The sequence below is a fragment of the Hypanus sabinus genome, chromosome X1 (genome assembly GCF_030144855.1).
Source record: "Hypanus sabinus isolate sHypSab1 chromosome X1, sHypSab1.hap1, whole genome shotgun sequence".
Classification (NCBI taxonomy): Eukaryota; Metazoa; Chordata; class Chondrichthyes; order Myliobatiformes; family Dasyatidae; genus Hypanus; species Hypanus sabinus.
In genome coordinates, this window is record NC_082738.1 from 50,948,149 (window position 1) to 50,962,375 (window position 14,227).

Below are 14,227 nucleotides of genomic sequence, written 5' to 3' on the forward strand. Positions count from 1 at the left end.
AGCTGCCACAGTTAAGTGTTCCTGCCCCATATGGTCAATTTTTACACTTACAGGTGAACTACATTACTTTGTCAAAAGTGTCAAAGATATTCAGACATACTGGTATTAGTGGACAAGTCTTCAAGATGCGTGGAAGCTGTTCCAGCAAGGAGAGCATAATCAAGGATGATATTCCTAGATGGGGTCAATCACATCGACTGAACAAGGAACACATTTCACTGGGAGTGTTTGTCAGGAATTATATCAACTGATGAGCATGGAATGGTCTGTTCATTGTCCACGTCACCCAGAGTCACCAGGACAAGCTGAATGAATGAATGGTACCATCAAACAACAGTTGACTTAAGTATCACGAGAGAGACGTAACATGCATGGCCTACGGCTCTTCCTGTGGCCTCATCAGAGCAACCCCAAAGAAGAAAACTAAATGAAGTCCATTTGAGGTGGTAACAGGACATCTTGTATCCCTGCCAGGAGCCCTTGATCTCAGAGAGGCTGATGTACACAATATGGCAGACAGTTTAGTTACCTATTGTGTGAAATTAACAAAAAACTGTGCAGTCTGTGTCTCAACAGGTTTCTGTTGCTTGAAGTGATCCAGCAGAAGGGAGACACACTGATTACTGACAAGTGTGTCCTGATTAAGAAACCACATAAAGATCTACTGAGAGCTCAGTAGGGAAGGCCCTTAACAAGTGCAATTACTAACCAGCTTGTTGGTGAACGTAGAAGATGACAGTAAGTGAATACACAGCAGCCACTGTAAGCAAGCTAAAGTGGTATTCAACAAGGACAACAAATGCTGTGGATAATGTGCTAGTAACCTCTTGATCCAGTGCCTACACAGCTGGGCTATAGTGAGCATATCACTAATCAGTCAGAAGACTTTGAACAAAGTTGACAACTACTTATCATTATGAAGTTTATTCTAATATTAGTTATCTTTTTTTACCAATTTCCATAATTTACAATGAATACTAATATGCTTTATCATTGTTAGCATTTTGTTTACTTGTGTAAGGGTGATCATTGTTGAAATAGTTTAAACTCACATAAGCGGGCCTACTAATCTGCCAAACAATGGCATAATCCTATAATCCTTAGAATATATCGCCTTTGATATTTTCATAACTTAGGACAATAGACAATAGACAGTAGGTGCAGGAGTGGGCCATTCGGCCCTTCTAGCCAGCACCGCCATTCACTGTGATCATGGCTGATCATACACAATCAGTACCCCGTTCCTGCCCTCTCCCCATATCCCTTGACCCCGCTATCTATAAGAGCCCTATCTAACTCTCTCTTGAATGCATCCAGAGACTTGGCCTCCACTGCCTTCTGGGGCAGAGCATTCCACATATCCACCACTCTCTGGGTGAAAACGTTTTTCCGCATCTCTGTTCTAAATGGCCTACCCCTTATTCTTAAACTGTGGCCTCTAGTTCTGGACTCACCCATCAGCGGGAACATGCTTCCTGCCTCCAGTATGGCCAATCCCTTAATAATCTTATATGTTTCAATCAGATCCCCTCTCATCCTTCTAAATTCCAGTGTATACAAGCCGAGTCGCTCCAATCTTTCAACATATGACAGTCCCGCCATTCCGGGAATTAACCTTGTGAACCTATGCTGCACTCCCTTAATAGCAAGAATGTCCTTCCTCAAATTTGGAGACCAAAACTGCACACAATACTCCAGGTGGGGTCTCACCAGGGCCCTGTACAGCTGCAGAAGGACCTCTTTACTCCTATACTCAATTCCACTTGTTATAAAAGCCAGCATGCCATTAGCTTTCTTCACTGCCTGCTGTACCTGCATGCTTACTTTCATTGACTGATGTACAAGAACACCTAGATCTCGTTGTACTTCCCCTTTTCCTAACTTGACTCCATTTAGATAGTAATCTGCCTTCCTGTTCTTGCCACCAAAGTGGATAACCTCACATTTATCCACATTAAACTGCATCTGCCATACATTTACCCACTCACCCAACCTGTCCAAGTCACCCTGCTTTCTCCTAACATCCTCCTGACATTTGACTCTGCCACCCAGCTTTGTGTCATCAGCAAATGTGCTAATGTTACTTTTAATCCCTTCATCTAAATCATTAATGTATATTGTAAACAGCTGCGGTCCCAGCACCGAACCTTGCGGTACCCCACTGGTCACAGCCTGCCATTCCAAAAGGGACCCGTTAATCACTACTCTTTGTTTCCTGTCAGCCAGCCAATCCTCAATCCATGTCAGTACTCTGTCCCCAATACCATGTGCCCTAATTTTGCCCACTAATCTCCTATGTGGGACTTTATCAAAAGCTTTCTGGAAGTCCAGGTACACTACATCCACTGGCTCTCCCTTGTCCATTTTCATAGTTACATCCTCAAAAAAACTCCAGAAGATTAGTCAAGCATGATTTTCCCTTCATAAATCCATGCTGACTCGGACTGATCCTTCTACTGCTATCCAAATGTGTCATAATTTCCTCTTTTATAATTGACTCCAGCATCTTTCCCACCACTGACGTCAGGCTAACCGGTCTATAATTCCCTGTTTTCTCTCTCCCTCCTTTCTTGAAAAGTGGGACAACATTAGCCACCCTCCAATCAGCAGGAACTGTTCCTGAATCTATAGAACATTGGAAAATGATTACCAATGCGTCCACGATTTCTAGAGCCACCTCTTTAAGTACCCTGGGATGCAGACCATCAGGTCCTGGGGACTTATCAGCCTTCAGACTCAACAGTCTATCCAACACTGTTTCTTGCCTAATATAAATTTCCTTCAGTTCATCCTTTGCCCTAGTTCCTTTGGCCACTATTACATTTGGGAGATTGTTTGTGTCTTCCCTAGTGAAGACAGATCCAAAGTACCTGTTCAACTCATCTGCCATTTCCTTGTTCCCCATAATAAATTCACCCGTTTCTGTCTTCATTGGCCCAATTTTGGTCTTAACTATTTTTTTGCTATTTACATACCTAAAGAAGCTTTTATTATCCTCCTTTATATTCTTGGCTAGTTTACCTTCGTACCTCATTTTTTCTTGGCGTATTGCCTTTTCTGTTGCTCTTTAAAAGCTTTCCAGTCCTCCGGTTTCCCACTCATCTTTGCTATGTTATACTTCTCTTTTATTTTTATACTGCCCTTTACTTTCTTCGTCAGCCACGGCCACCCCTTACTCCCCTTCATCCTCTTTGGAATTAACCTATCCTGCACCTTCTGCATTATTCCCAGAAATACCTGCCATTTTTGTTCCACTGTCTTCCCTGCTAGAGTATTGTTCCATTGAACTTTGGCCAGCTCCTCCCTCATAGCTCCATAGTTTCCTTTGCTCAACTATAATACTGACACATCCGATTTTCCCTTCTCCTTCTCAAATTGTAGGTTAAAACATATATTATGGTCACTACCTCCTAATGGTTCCTTTACCTCGAGATCCCTGATCAAATCCGGTTCATTGCACAACACTAAATCTAGAATTGCCTTCTCCCTGGTAGGCTCCAGTACAAGCTGTTCTAAGAATCCATCTCGGAGGCACTCCACAAACTCCCTTTCATGGGGTCCAGTACCATTCTGATTCTCCCAGTCTACCTGCATGTTGAAATCCCCCATTACAACTGTATCATTACCTTTGCAACATGCCAATTTTAACTCTTCATTCAACTTACACCCTACATCCAGACTGCTGTTTGGAACTGTAGTTTTTGATATTTTATACTTTACATAGATACCACAAGTTTTTCTGCCTCTGAATTTTCAGATGTAATGATTCTAAATGTGTGATTTAGAATCAAAGGGGGATTGTTAGATTAGATTCTTTAATTGTTATTTTCTTTGCATCTTAACATTTATTTACATGTATTTTGTAATTTATATACGTGTAACTATTCAGTGTATTTCCTAGCAGTCACAGTATATACAATTGATCAGTGTATCTCTGAGTGGTTACAGTTCTTTGTATCAATCTGAAAATTTCTGGAAGCTTCTCTAGTGTTGCATTATTTGACTAGGTGCTACCTGATTGGTTAAGTCTTATCTACAAATTTGAATGGAATCTCTCATCTGTGGTATGAGAAGGGTCAACCATGTTGGTTTGCTATCTTTTTCTTTAAGGCTGATTTGTACTTCTGCGTCAAATGAACGCCATAGGTATAGTGTAGCCACATAACCTATGCTGTACCCTGTACCCTACCCTACGCCATAGCCTGACGTGCACCTCTCCAAAAATGTAACTGCGCATCGCGGCAACGCAGACTGCAACAATTGTGATTGATCTGCTTGGAAGCATCGCATTTCCTCCTGTCTATAGGCATGCTATGCGTACATTGACACGAAATAAATGGTTGGAGACGATGAACCAAATCGGCAAATCTACCTGCCGACATCCGAAAGTATTTGAAATGCATTTCCTCGTCCATGTCTCTCAGTGGCCGGACAAGCACAGAAAATTCACCCTCCTTCTGCCTCAATCTGTTCAATGTTCATACACACCATCTCCTCTGACATCTTCTCTTTTTCTGTGTTGCAGTAATTTCAATAAAAATTGTTCAACATTTATTAGCTCTAACTCCAACATGATGCATTCAGTCGCCATTAGAAACCCCACTGCCAAATAGCATTTTGGCGGTGAACTGCAGAGCGATGCAGACACACCAATGCACAGGTATAAATGCTCACAACAGCGCAGGCCACTTATGAAGGCTACGGCATAGGCTACAATGCAGAAGTAGAAATCAGCCTTTAGTCTTTCTGTTCTCTATTCTTAGTTACTAGACTTTTTGCAGCTCTACATTTCCAAATCGCTTTCTTCTCTGTGTTTAATACAACAGTTGTGAAGCAACAAGTTTTATGCCTCTTTCCTGACTTCCAAAAGAAACTCCGATTATAAGCATCAGAATCCAATGCATGGATGATAAAGTCATTAGCTATACATCTGACAGTGAGCAAAGCTCAGACTTGTCCACAAAGATTGTGAGTAGAGGTGCCTTCTCCTGTGTTGCAATTGCAGCCAGAAATGATCAAGAACACTATCAAGCAAATTGCTGGAGGAACTCAATGGGTTGGGCTGCATCAGAAGGAAGAAAGAACTTGCCAATGTTTGAAGTCAAAACTCTGCATCATTCCTGTGAAATTTCCATGGAGAGTACTTTCTGCAGTTGGGAATTGGGTGGATCAATTGGAGAACTGCTAGCCTTATTTCAAGAACAGGCTAAATTAATAAAGATAACAACAATATAACCAGTCCAAAATCATGATCTGAGAGCGAATTTTAATTGTCACTTAAACACATAGTCTCCTTGCAGTCTCCTTGGTCTAATAGTAAGCAACTGCAGGGTCATGTGGGAAATCCAAGATGCTTCTTGTATGTTGAGCATCTAAATATGCAGGAAGTGGTTTGGATTTCAGAGCCAGAGTGGTGGCTGGCATTACCACAGTGCATTTATGATTGGAACACACATTTCCAGAAAGTTTCTTCATTTACAAGCAGGGGGAGAATGAGTAACCATGAGCCAGACCAAATGGATATTACAGCAGTCCACTGAAAACAGCACAAATCTTAATCACAAATCTAAAAGAGATGTCTGTTCCTCAAGGGGCTACAGCTATTGCCGAGTCAACAGCATACAAATGAAGGTTGAAATGGCAGAATAACTACAGTGATGGATATCAAATGAGAAGTTAGCATTTCTGTGGCAACAGAGTTTATTCCAGCATTAAGAATGGCACAGAGCAGTTGGAAAGCATTCTGAGATGGAAGGGTGAAGATCCAATGATTGTGTTCATGAAATAGGTTTAAAAAAAAGACCTGCAGGAAAATGAGGTTCAGTTCCTTAATTTCCTCAAAGATAGTTATTTCTGCATTTCTACCAATGCTGTCCATCAGTTAACACAAGTATGGAGATATCAGAAATAAAAACATGGCTGAAGAGATGCTGAAGGAGAGAAGACTTTGGATTCTTGGTGTTGCAAATGTTCTGCGGGAGGTAAGAATACGGGCTGCTTTGCCATCTATATGCCAAATGCCATCTATAAGTTTGTTGATGACACAACTGTTGTTGGAGAATTTCAGATGGCGACAAAAAGATGTACAGGAGCAAGATATATCAGCTAGTTGAGTGATGTCGTAGCAACATACTTGCACACAATGTCAGTAAGACCAAAGAATGGATGTGGACTTAAACAATGGAACTCATACCTGTTCTCATGGAGGGATCAGAAGTGGAAAAAATGAGCAATTTCAAGTTCACAGGTGTTAACAATTCTGTGGATCTAAACTGGGCCCACCATATTGATACAGTTGCAAAGAATGCGTAACTGTGGCTATATTTCATTGGGAGTTTGAAGAGATGTATGTTACTAAAGACACAAAAGTACCGTGGAGAGCATTCTAATTGGCTGCAGCGCTGTCTGGTATGGGGGGGTTGCTACTGCACAAGGTCGAAATAAGCTGCAAAAAGCTGTAAACTCGGTCAGCTCCATCATGGGCACTAGCCTCCCCAGCATTCAGGACATCTTCAAGGACCGATACCTCAGAAGAGTAGCATCCATCATTAAGGACCCCCATCACCCAGGATATGCCCTCTCTTCATTGCTATCATCAGGGAAGAGGTGCAGGAGCCTGAAGACACACACTCAATGATTCAGAAGCAGCTCTTCCCTTCTGCCATAAGATTTCTGAATGGACAGTGAACCCATGAACACTTTCTCACTACTTTTGTAGTTTAACTTTTAATATATATGTATGTACAGTTTGTGTGTGTGTATATATATATATATAGAAATTCACAAATTTTATTATGTATTGCAATGTACTGCTGCCACATAACAACAAATTTCACAACATGTGCTGATGATATTAAACCTGATTCTGATTTAAGTTTTGCCTTGTTTGTGCATTTAGAGAAGTTTAAGCTAGCTTGGCAGGTGAAAGCAACCTTCAGTAGTTTCAGAGGAGAGTCAACATGGACATGGAGGGCAAGGGTTTAATAAACAAACTTGGAGACCAGAGGAATGAGTTTAGAAGGCAGATAAAATGAGAACTGGGAAATAAGAATCCATCTTCTTTATTTATCTGCCATTTATTGTAGAGCAATGAACTGTGTGCACATACAGATATATTGAAGTATGACATCACTACCATTGCTGAAACATGGCTTAATGTTGGACAGAAATAGTGGCTAGACATTCCTGGTTTACAGGTTAGAAAGATCAGGGGAGGTTGGGAGAGATAAATAGGATCAAGTGCCATTTTATCTGCTGCAGGAGATTTCAGCAATCATCTTGGCAGTGGTGTATATCCCACCTCGGGCTAATGTAAAACGGGCTCAATCTCTCACTGCTACAGTTGGAAGTTCCCACCTGCTTTAAAAGGGCAAAAATTATACCAGTGCCAAGAAAAGTAGGGTGAGCTACCTTAACAGATATCATTTAGTAGCACTCACATCTACAGTGATGAAATGCTTTGAGAGATTGGTTATGGCTAGAATCAACTCCTGCCTCAGCAAGGACCTGGATCCACTCCAATTTGCTTATGGCCACAATGGATGCGATCTCATTGGCTCTTCACGCAGCCTTGAATTACCTGGACAATTCTAATACCTATGTCAGCTGTTTATTGGCTACAGCTCAGCATGTAACGCAGTCATTCCTACAATTCTGATCGAAAAGCTCCAAAACCTGGACCTCTGCACCTCCCTCTGCAACTGGGCCCTCACTTTCTAACCGGAAGAGCATTGTCCATGCAGATCGGAAATAACATCTCTATCTCGCTTTCAAGCAATGCTGGTGAACTAGGTTGCAGAAAGTTAAACTTAGTCAGTTCCATCATAGGCACCATCCTCTGTAGTATCCAGGACATCTTCAAGGAGCGATTCTTCAAGAAGCACTCAGGACATGCCCTCTTCTGACTGCTACAATCAGGAAGGAGGTACAGGAGCCTGAAGACACACACTGACCAATTCAGGAACTGCTTCTTCTCTACCATCTGATTTCTGAATGGACATTGAACCGTGAACACCATCTCACTACTTTTTTTTTAAAGAAATATTTTTGCACTACTTATTTAATGTATCTATTTTATATATATATATGGAAAAATACTGTAATTCTGTTTTTTCTCCATTACTATGTATTGCATTGTACTGCTGCCGCAAAGACAACATATTTCATGACGTATGCCAGTGATTTTAAACCTGATTCTGATATATAGCAACATCCATCCTCACAGCTGTATTGATTCCTTAATTTTGTTGGAGGAAACAAAATGGCTATGAGAATGGATGTTATGCCAGAAAAATCAATAAGGAGACCTTCAGGGTCCAATTGCAGAACATGAAAAAGGACAGTCACAGTGACGGGGTTGTCTTTATTCCTGAATAGTCGGGGGATACTAAAGAGCAAATAAGCAGGCAAATTTCTGGTAACTCCAGAAATTAATAAGATAGTGATTGGTGGAACTTTAACTGTCCTAATACTGACTGGGACAGTACTAGAGTAAAGAGTATAAAAGGAGCAGAATTCTTGAAATGCATTCTAGCATTTTTATGTAAATCACTATGGAGCAAGTCCAAAAGGAGTAACAGCTGTGCTGGGCTTAGTTTAGGCTCTGAAGTTGAGCTAGTGAAGAAGGTGGGGAGAATTTAGTGTAGTTACAGAAAAAGGCAGCCATAGGTCCGGATTAAAAGCTTTACGTTTGGGGCAATGTCTGCTTTACCAAGGTGAGATATAATGGAACATAAATGTACTGGAAGTAACTGACAATAAATCAATGTTAGAGGACTTCTTAAAGTTAATAAAGGTTTAGAACACATTTCCATTGAACCACCAGAGTGAGATCCAATTCCAATTCAAGATTCCCACTGAACGTGAGGAAGACTTCTGCAAGATGAAGTAGAAAAATAACAGGTTTCAAGAGCACAGTACATCAGAAAGATTGTAGGGGTGCAGAAGGTGGAGTGCAAACTTAAAATGGAAATTTGAAAAACAATAGGTGTGTGATTAAAATGTTGCCAATCCATATCATGGCAGACCTGAAGATATTCTATAAATAAGTTAAGGGAAGAATTAGAAAGAAAAGAGTGGGTTATGTTGTGTAAAATCAAGACCGTTGTCAGAGTGTGGAGGTGGAAAGCAAAAGTTCTGAATGAGTACTCTGTGTGTGTCTTTACGTGAAGGAGGTATTACAGGTGTTGATATTAAGAAAGAGACTAGAAATAATAAATGGAGAGAATAGGGACAAATTAAGGATCTGACATCTTTGATGATAGCTAAATTGCCAGGTCTGAATAACCTGAATCGTAATGTCATGCAGGAAGGAAATAGAGCAGGGCTTGGGTGTAGTTTTCTGTTACTTTTGGTTGCAGAAATAGTGTGAGTGTACTAGAGGTTTGTTGATGTGGCAACATTGCTTACCAAGCAAAGAACGTGACATAGTTTGTAACTGCAAACCATAAGCTTGACATTAGCAGTGAGAAAATTGTCAGAAAATTTTGTGGGAAGGAGGAATATATCACCTTATTGAGTTCAAAGATGGTCAAGACCTTTTCTTCGCAGAAGGTTATTTGTGACTTGGTGGAACAGATTAGGTGGATATTGGTTTGAGGAAAGCAAATATATTACTCTCCTTAAATGATTAAGGTACAAAAAGAGCAAAGAGAACAGGCTCTCATTATATAAAAATTAATTAATCTGTGGCTGGGGTACTGAGTACAATTCTGGTTCCCATGTTACACAAAGGTCATGATAACACTCAATATGCTACAGAATGAATTTATGAAGATATTATCCAGACTTAAGAGACTTAATTCCAGAGAATTACAATGTTGAGGAAAAATTGTCCAACCCAGGGTGGTTTGGAACAAAAATGACTGAGGAGAGGTTGAATTGTTTTATGTAAAGTTATGAGGGGAAAAGTCAGCAGAAAGAACCTGCTCTTTTAGCAGGAAGGTCAGTATCACTGAGATAAATGTAACTAATTTGGTAGAAATATTAACAGGAGAAGCTGAGGAAAAAGAACATTGCATGAGTAAGCTCAACAGGCTGAAGGAGGAATGGGGAGTGGAAGCAAAACCCCCACCACATGTAAAATGTACTGAAGAACTGTAACCTATAGGACTATGGACATACTGATTGGCATGGATACAATGGGCTGAATGGCCTCTTCCTGTGTTGTAAATTTATATGACTTCCTGAATCGAATCCAAATTCAGTGGATTCCGGTTAATTAGGCTGTTGGTTAATTAGGGAAGCAGCTTATTTGGGGCAACTCTTAAAGAACAAAAACTAATCCAGAGAATAGCTGGGTTTCCTTTAATTTATTTGGGACACTACGCTGCTTAATTGGGACAGGAGACTGTTACTGAACTGGCATCAGTCGCTTGTACTTGTGTGGCTGTTAGATACTGCACCATGCTTAGAGCAAACAGTTTTTAAAGAGCATCAGGTGCGTGTGCTTGTGTTATCCATCGGGCTGAAGGACGCCAACCCAAACCGCAGTGACTTTTGATCATTTTGTTTTTTATTTTGACTCCAAAACATTTCAAACCCTTGCCAAGATGCTACAAAAAGATTTGATACTGGCTGAACAAATTACCCTATGTGTCTGCGCTGATTATATTAATTTACAGGCAATCAAAAGAACACGGCAGCGTACACTGTTTGAATTCCTCCGTCGATAACTATTATGAACTAATACAGTTTTATAGTACTGTGGTAGTATTGGTAATGTTCTAATTTGTTCTGTATTTCATTTAAATACATAATTTATTACTCAATTAAATGGTAGTTTGTCTTTTTTTAATACCATTTTAACTATTTCCATGAAACTTGGGCTAATTGGGGCACCCGCTTAATTGGGCCAAAATGCACTTGTCCCAATGTGGCCCAACTGCAATCCACTGTATTCTGGATTATCCCTCCTAAGCTTTCTGTCTTGCTGCATATATGCTTCCACCTTCAAAACATATAAATTTAACAATGGTGATAATTATCTCCATTAAAACCTGCTCCAAACACCTTTAGTACAGATTCCTTACCCTTCGTTGCTGTATGTCCCATTTGGGATATTTTATTCTTTTGAAGATACTTTTGAACATGTCCTAAACTGAAATGTATCTCTTTTTGTAGATGGTGATGGCCTAGGTATAAGCATCATCGGAATGGGAGCTGGAGCAGATATGGGATTGGAAAAACTTGGAATATTTGTGAAGACAGTAACTGAAGGTGGAGCTGCTCACAGGGACGGCAGGTATGGTTTGATGTCTGTTGGTCAGTAACACCGTAACAATCCTGTGCATGCTTGTGTCACGTATATACACTTTAAAGTATCGCAGTTATTAATGTTCGACATCAGTTATGTGTGTTAAGTTTGACTTTAAAGGCATTGGATATTTAAGTTGATTAAGTATTAAAACATTTTTGACTGCAATTAAAGAGGAGATAGAATTTTTTAACAGATTCTTAGTAAATGCTGTGGCAATTAGATGCCTGATAGTTAATTTCAAAAATGTTCCAGACTTAGAGATTGTACTGTACTGGGAAGGTGAGTTAATTGTTGATGTGTCGTGTGGGTGGTGGGGGGGGAGGTGGAAATAGTGCTGGTAAGTGTAATAAGATGTTTTGTGCATGAGTCTCCCAGTGCAGTATTCTATTAAGCACAAGGCCAAAGTTGCTGTGTGCAATAGAACAACACTCACGCGTCAAAACCTCTTTAAGAGGCCTTCATCCAGTATCTCAGCCACTGCGGAAATGGGAAAGGAGCTCAGATTAATTGTGGATTACAAGATGGGTATTGTAACTGTGAAGACTTATCGAGTAGACACATTGAGGGCTGATTGTAATTAGGATGTGGTGAAGATAGCTATTAGACTGATAGGGTCCTTCATGGGCGTAATGAAGGCCTGCACCTGCAGGAGTGTCCATTGGTGCTCATGGTAATCTTTGGCCATTCTTACTTGGTTGAATTTTGTGATAGTAACATCAAAACATGCATCTTGATCTTTCTCTGCATTAACACTTCATAAACAGAAAACCAGGAGCCAGTCTAGCATAAGTGGAATCTTAACAAAATTTTATCATGCTATTTGTGGACAGAATTTAAGTGTGCCTTTTGAGCTCGGAAAGCAGTTTACTGAAACTTGACAGTTGTAGTTTATACGATCTTAATGTGTTTTATTCATAATTGTTTCTTATTGAAGAAGAATGGATTTTCCATTATGCTTTTAATATAAGGCATATAAATTGTAGAATTTGCCCACATCTGTTCTTAAATTAATTGAATTTATTGCAGCAAATTTCCATGCTGTTTAAATGCTGCTGCATTCTTTAGTGATATTGCAAACTGATAAGGGGTTAGACACAGGGTTTACAAATTACGTCCTTGTGCAGAGAGTGGATGCAGATTATCCTTTATTCCCATAATTATTGGAGAAGCTAAACAGATGGTAGCTCACAATCTTATTTTAATTTTGGAATACGGTGTTAAGGAATATTTTCCAGAAAGGCTCAAAGTGAGTTCCACTCATCCAAGTGAAAGGTGATATTCCTCAAGGCAGCCACTCAGTACTATCAGCTTAAGCAGTAGTTACAATTTCCATACTAAAATTAAATTTCACTTGTATTTTCTTACCAAAAATGGCTTTCAATTTTTGTCAGCTATCTGAGGCTTGAAATATGTTTTAATGACATTTCACTAAATCTTCAAGTTCCAGTTATTGCTGCTGATCTGAGTGAATTATTGAGTTATTCTTGTACAAATTACTATATTTCTTAAGATATAATGAACAGGTTAAATGCATTTATTATGGAATATGCATACAGTAATAATAACTGTGAATTATTTGTTAGCACAACAAAATGATTGGTTTTCAACTCTATCAGTAGGGTGAGAAGGGGTGTTGTTAACAAAACCTCATTCTCTACAGCCTTGTACCATTAAGATGGGGCCTTTTTAGTTAAAAAGATCTGCCATTTATCTACAGTCACACAATCTGTGGCTTCTTGAATTTAATTTTAGAGGCTTCTCAATGTTCCCTCTTAGGAAAGCTGTGAGCGAAAGAAGTGTGTGTCTATAAATAAATAGTTGCAAGAAAAAGTAGAGATTTGCCCAAGGAGAGAAATGAGGTTATTTGGAGGTTTTTTATTAATACTCATTTAACAGCCTCCTTTTAAAATTAAATTTTACCAAATTGATTGTGATTCAAATTAAATAGAAACACAGATCCATGAATGACATTACAGAATAATATGTTCTTTTAAGATGAGAGAATAGTTAATGTTCTCAATTTTGTACCACAAGAGCTGAAAATCTACTGTGAGATGTACAGTAGATAACACATCTCTGCACATAAAAGAACTCGGGAAATCCTTAACCTCATTAGTGCTTGCCCAGAAAAGAATGTAATAACCTATCTATTGAAAGGCTGCTTTTTAAGGTTCTGAAATACTTTTTTACAGAACTACTAGTCTTACTGTTTGTGTTTGATCAAGGGTATCTCGTGTTTTGGACATCAAAGCTGAACAGTTTGATAACATGTTTCACCATATGTGATGAAGTGGAAAGCATACTGCATCATTATGGGCATGTTATATAGTCAATGTATGAAGACACAGGGAAGGCATGGTGGCCAGAATTGGTCAATGAGAGTTATGATGACTACCACTGGGCGCAGCTTATGGATAGAAATATGCATGCAGTAAGGACGTTCACATATTTACCTTGTGAATTGCTGAATGGTTTTGAACTGCTGGAAATAATTGGGTAAGAAAATGGGTTATGGACTTAACCTCAGTGGGGTCCCATTCCTGTGCCGCACTTTGAAAATGTGGTTGACCTGAGATATTCAATATCAGATAATCTAGGACGATGGAGACTATTTTCCCAACAGTGCTTCAGAAGGATTATTGTACAAGGACAGGTATCACGTGGTGTGTCTTCAAAGGTTCAGAATCAGAATAAGGTTTATTATTACCAGCAGTAGTATAGTGCATAACATTTAAAAATCTGTAAATTACAATATATAAAAAAATAAATAATGCAAAAGAGGAATAGAGAAGTTCATGGGTTCATGGACTGTTCAGAAATCTGATGGCTGAGGGGAAGAAGCTGTACCTAAAGTGTTGATTGTGAGTGTCTGGGCTCATGTACCTCTTCCTTATGGTAGTAATGAGAAGAGGTTAGGTCCCAGATGATGAGGCTCCATCATGATGGATACTGTCTATGTTTTCCTATATT

At 39.5% G+C, this 14,227-nt stretch overlaps 1 protein-coding gene across 3 annotated transcripts in view; it reads left to right on the plus strand.

The window, feature by feature from the left end:
• The window catches only part of LOC132384937 (neurabin-2-like), a 239,285-nt gene that overhangs the window by 140,413 nt on the left and 84,645 nt on the right, over positions 1–14,227 (plus strand). For all 3 annotated transcript variants that reach the window (XM_059956594.1, XM_059956592.1, XM_059956593.1), the window contains exon 4: positions 11,122–11,242. In XM_059956594.1, coding sequence (XP_059812577.1) covers positions 11,122–11,242 — 121 coding nt within the window. The remainder of the gene's footprint in view (positions 1–11,121; positions 11,243–14,227) is intronic.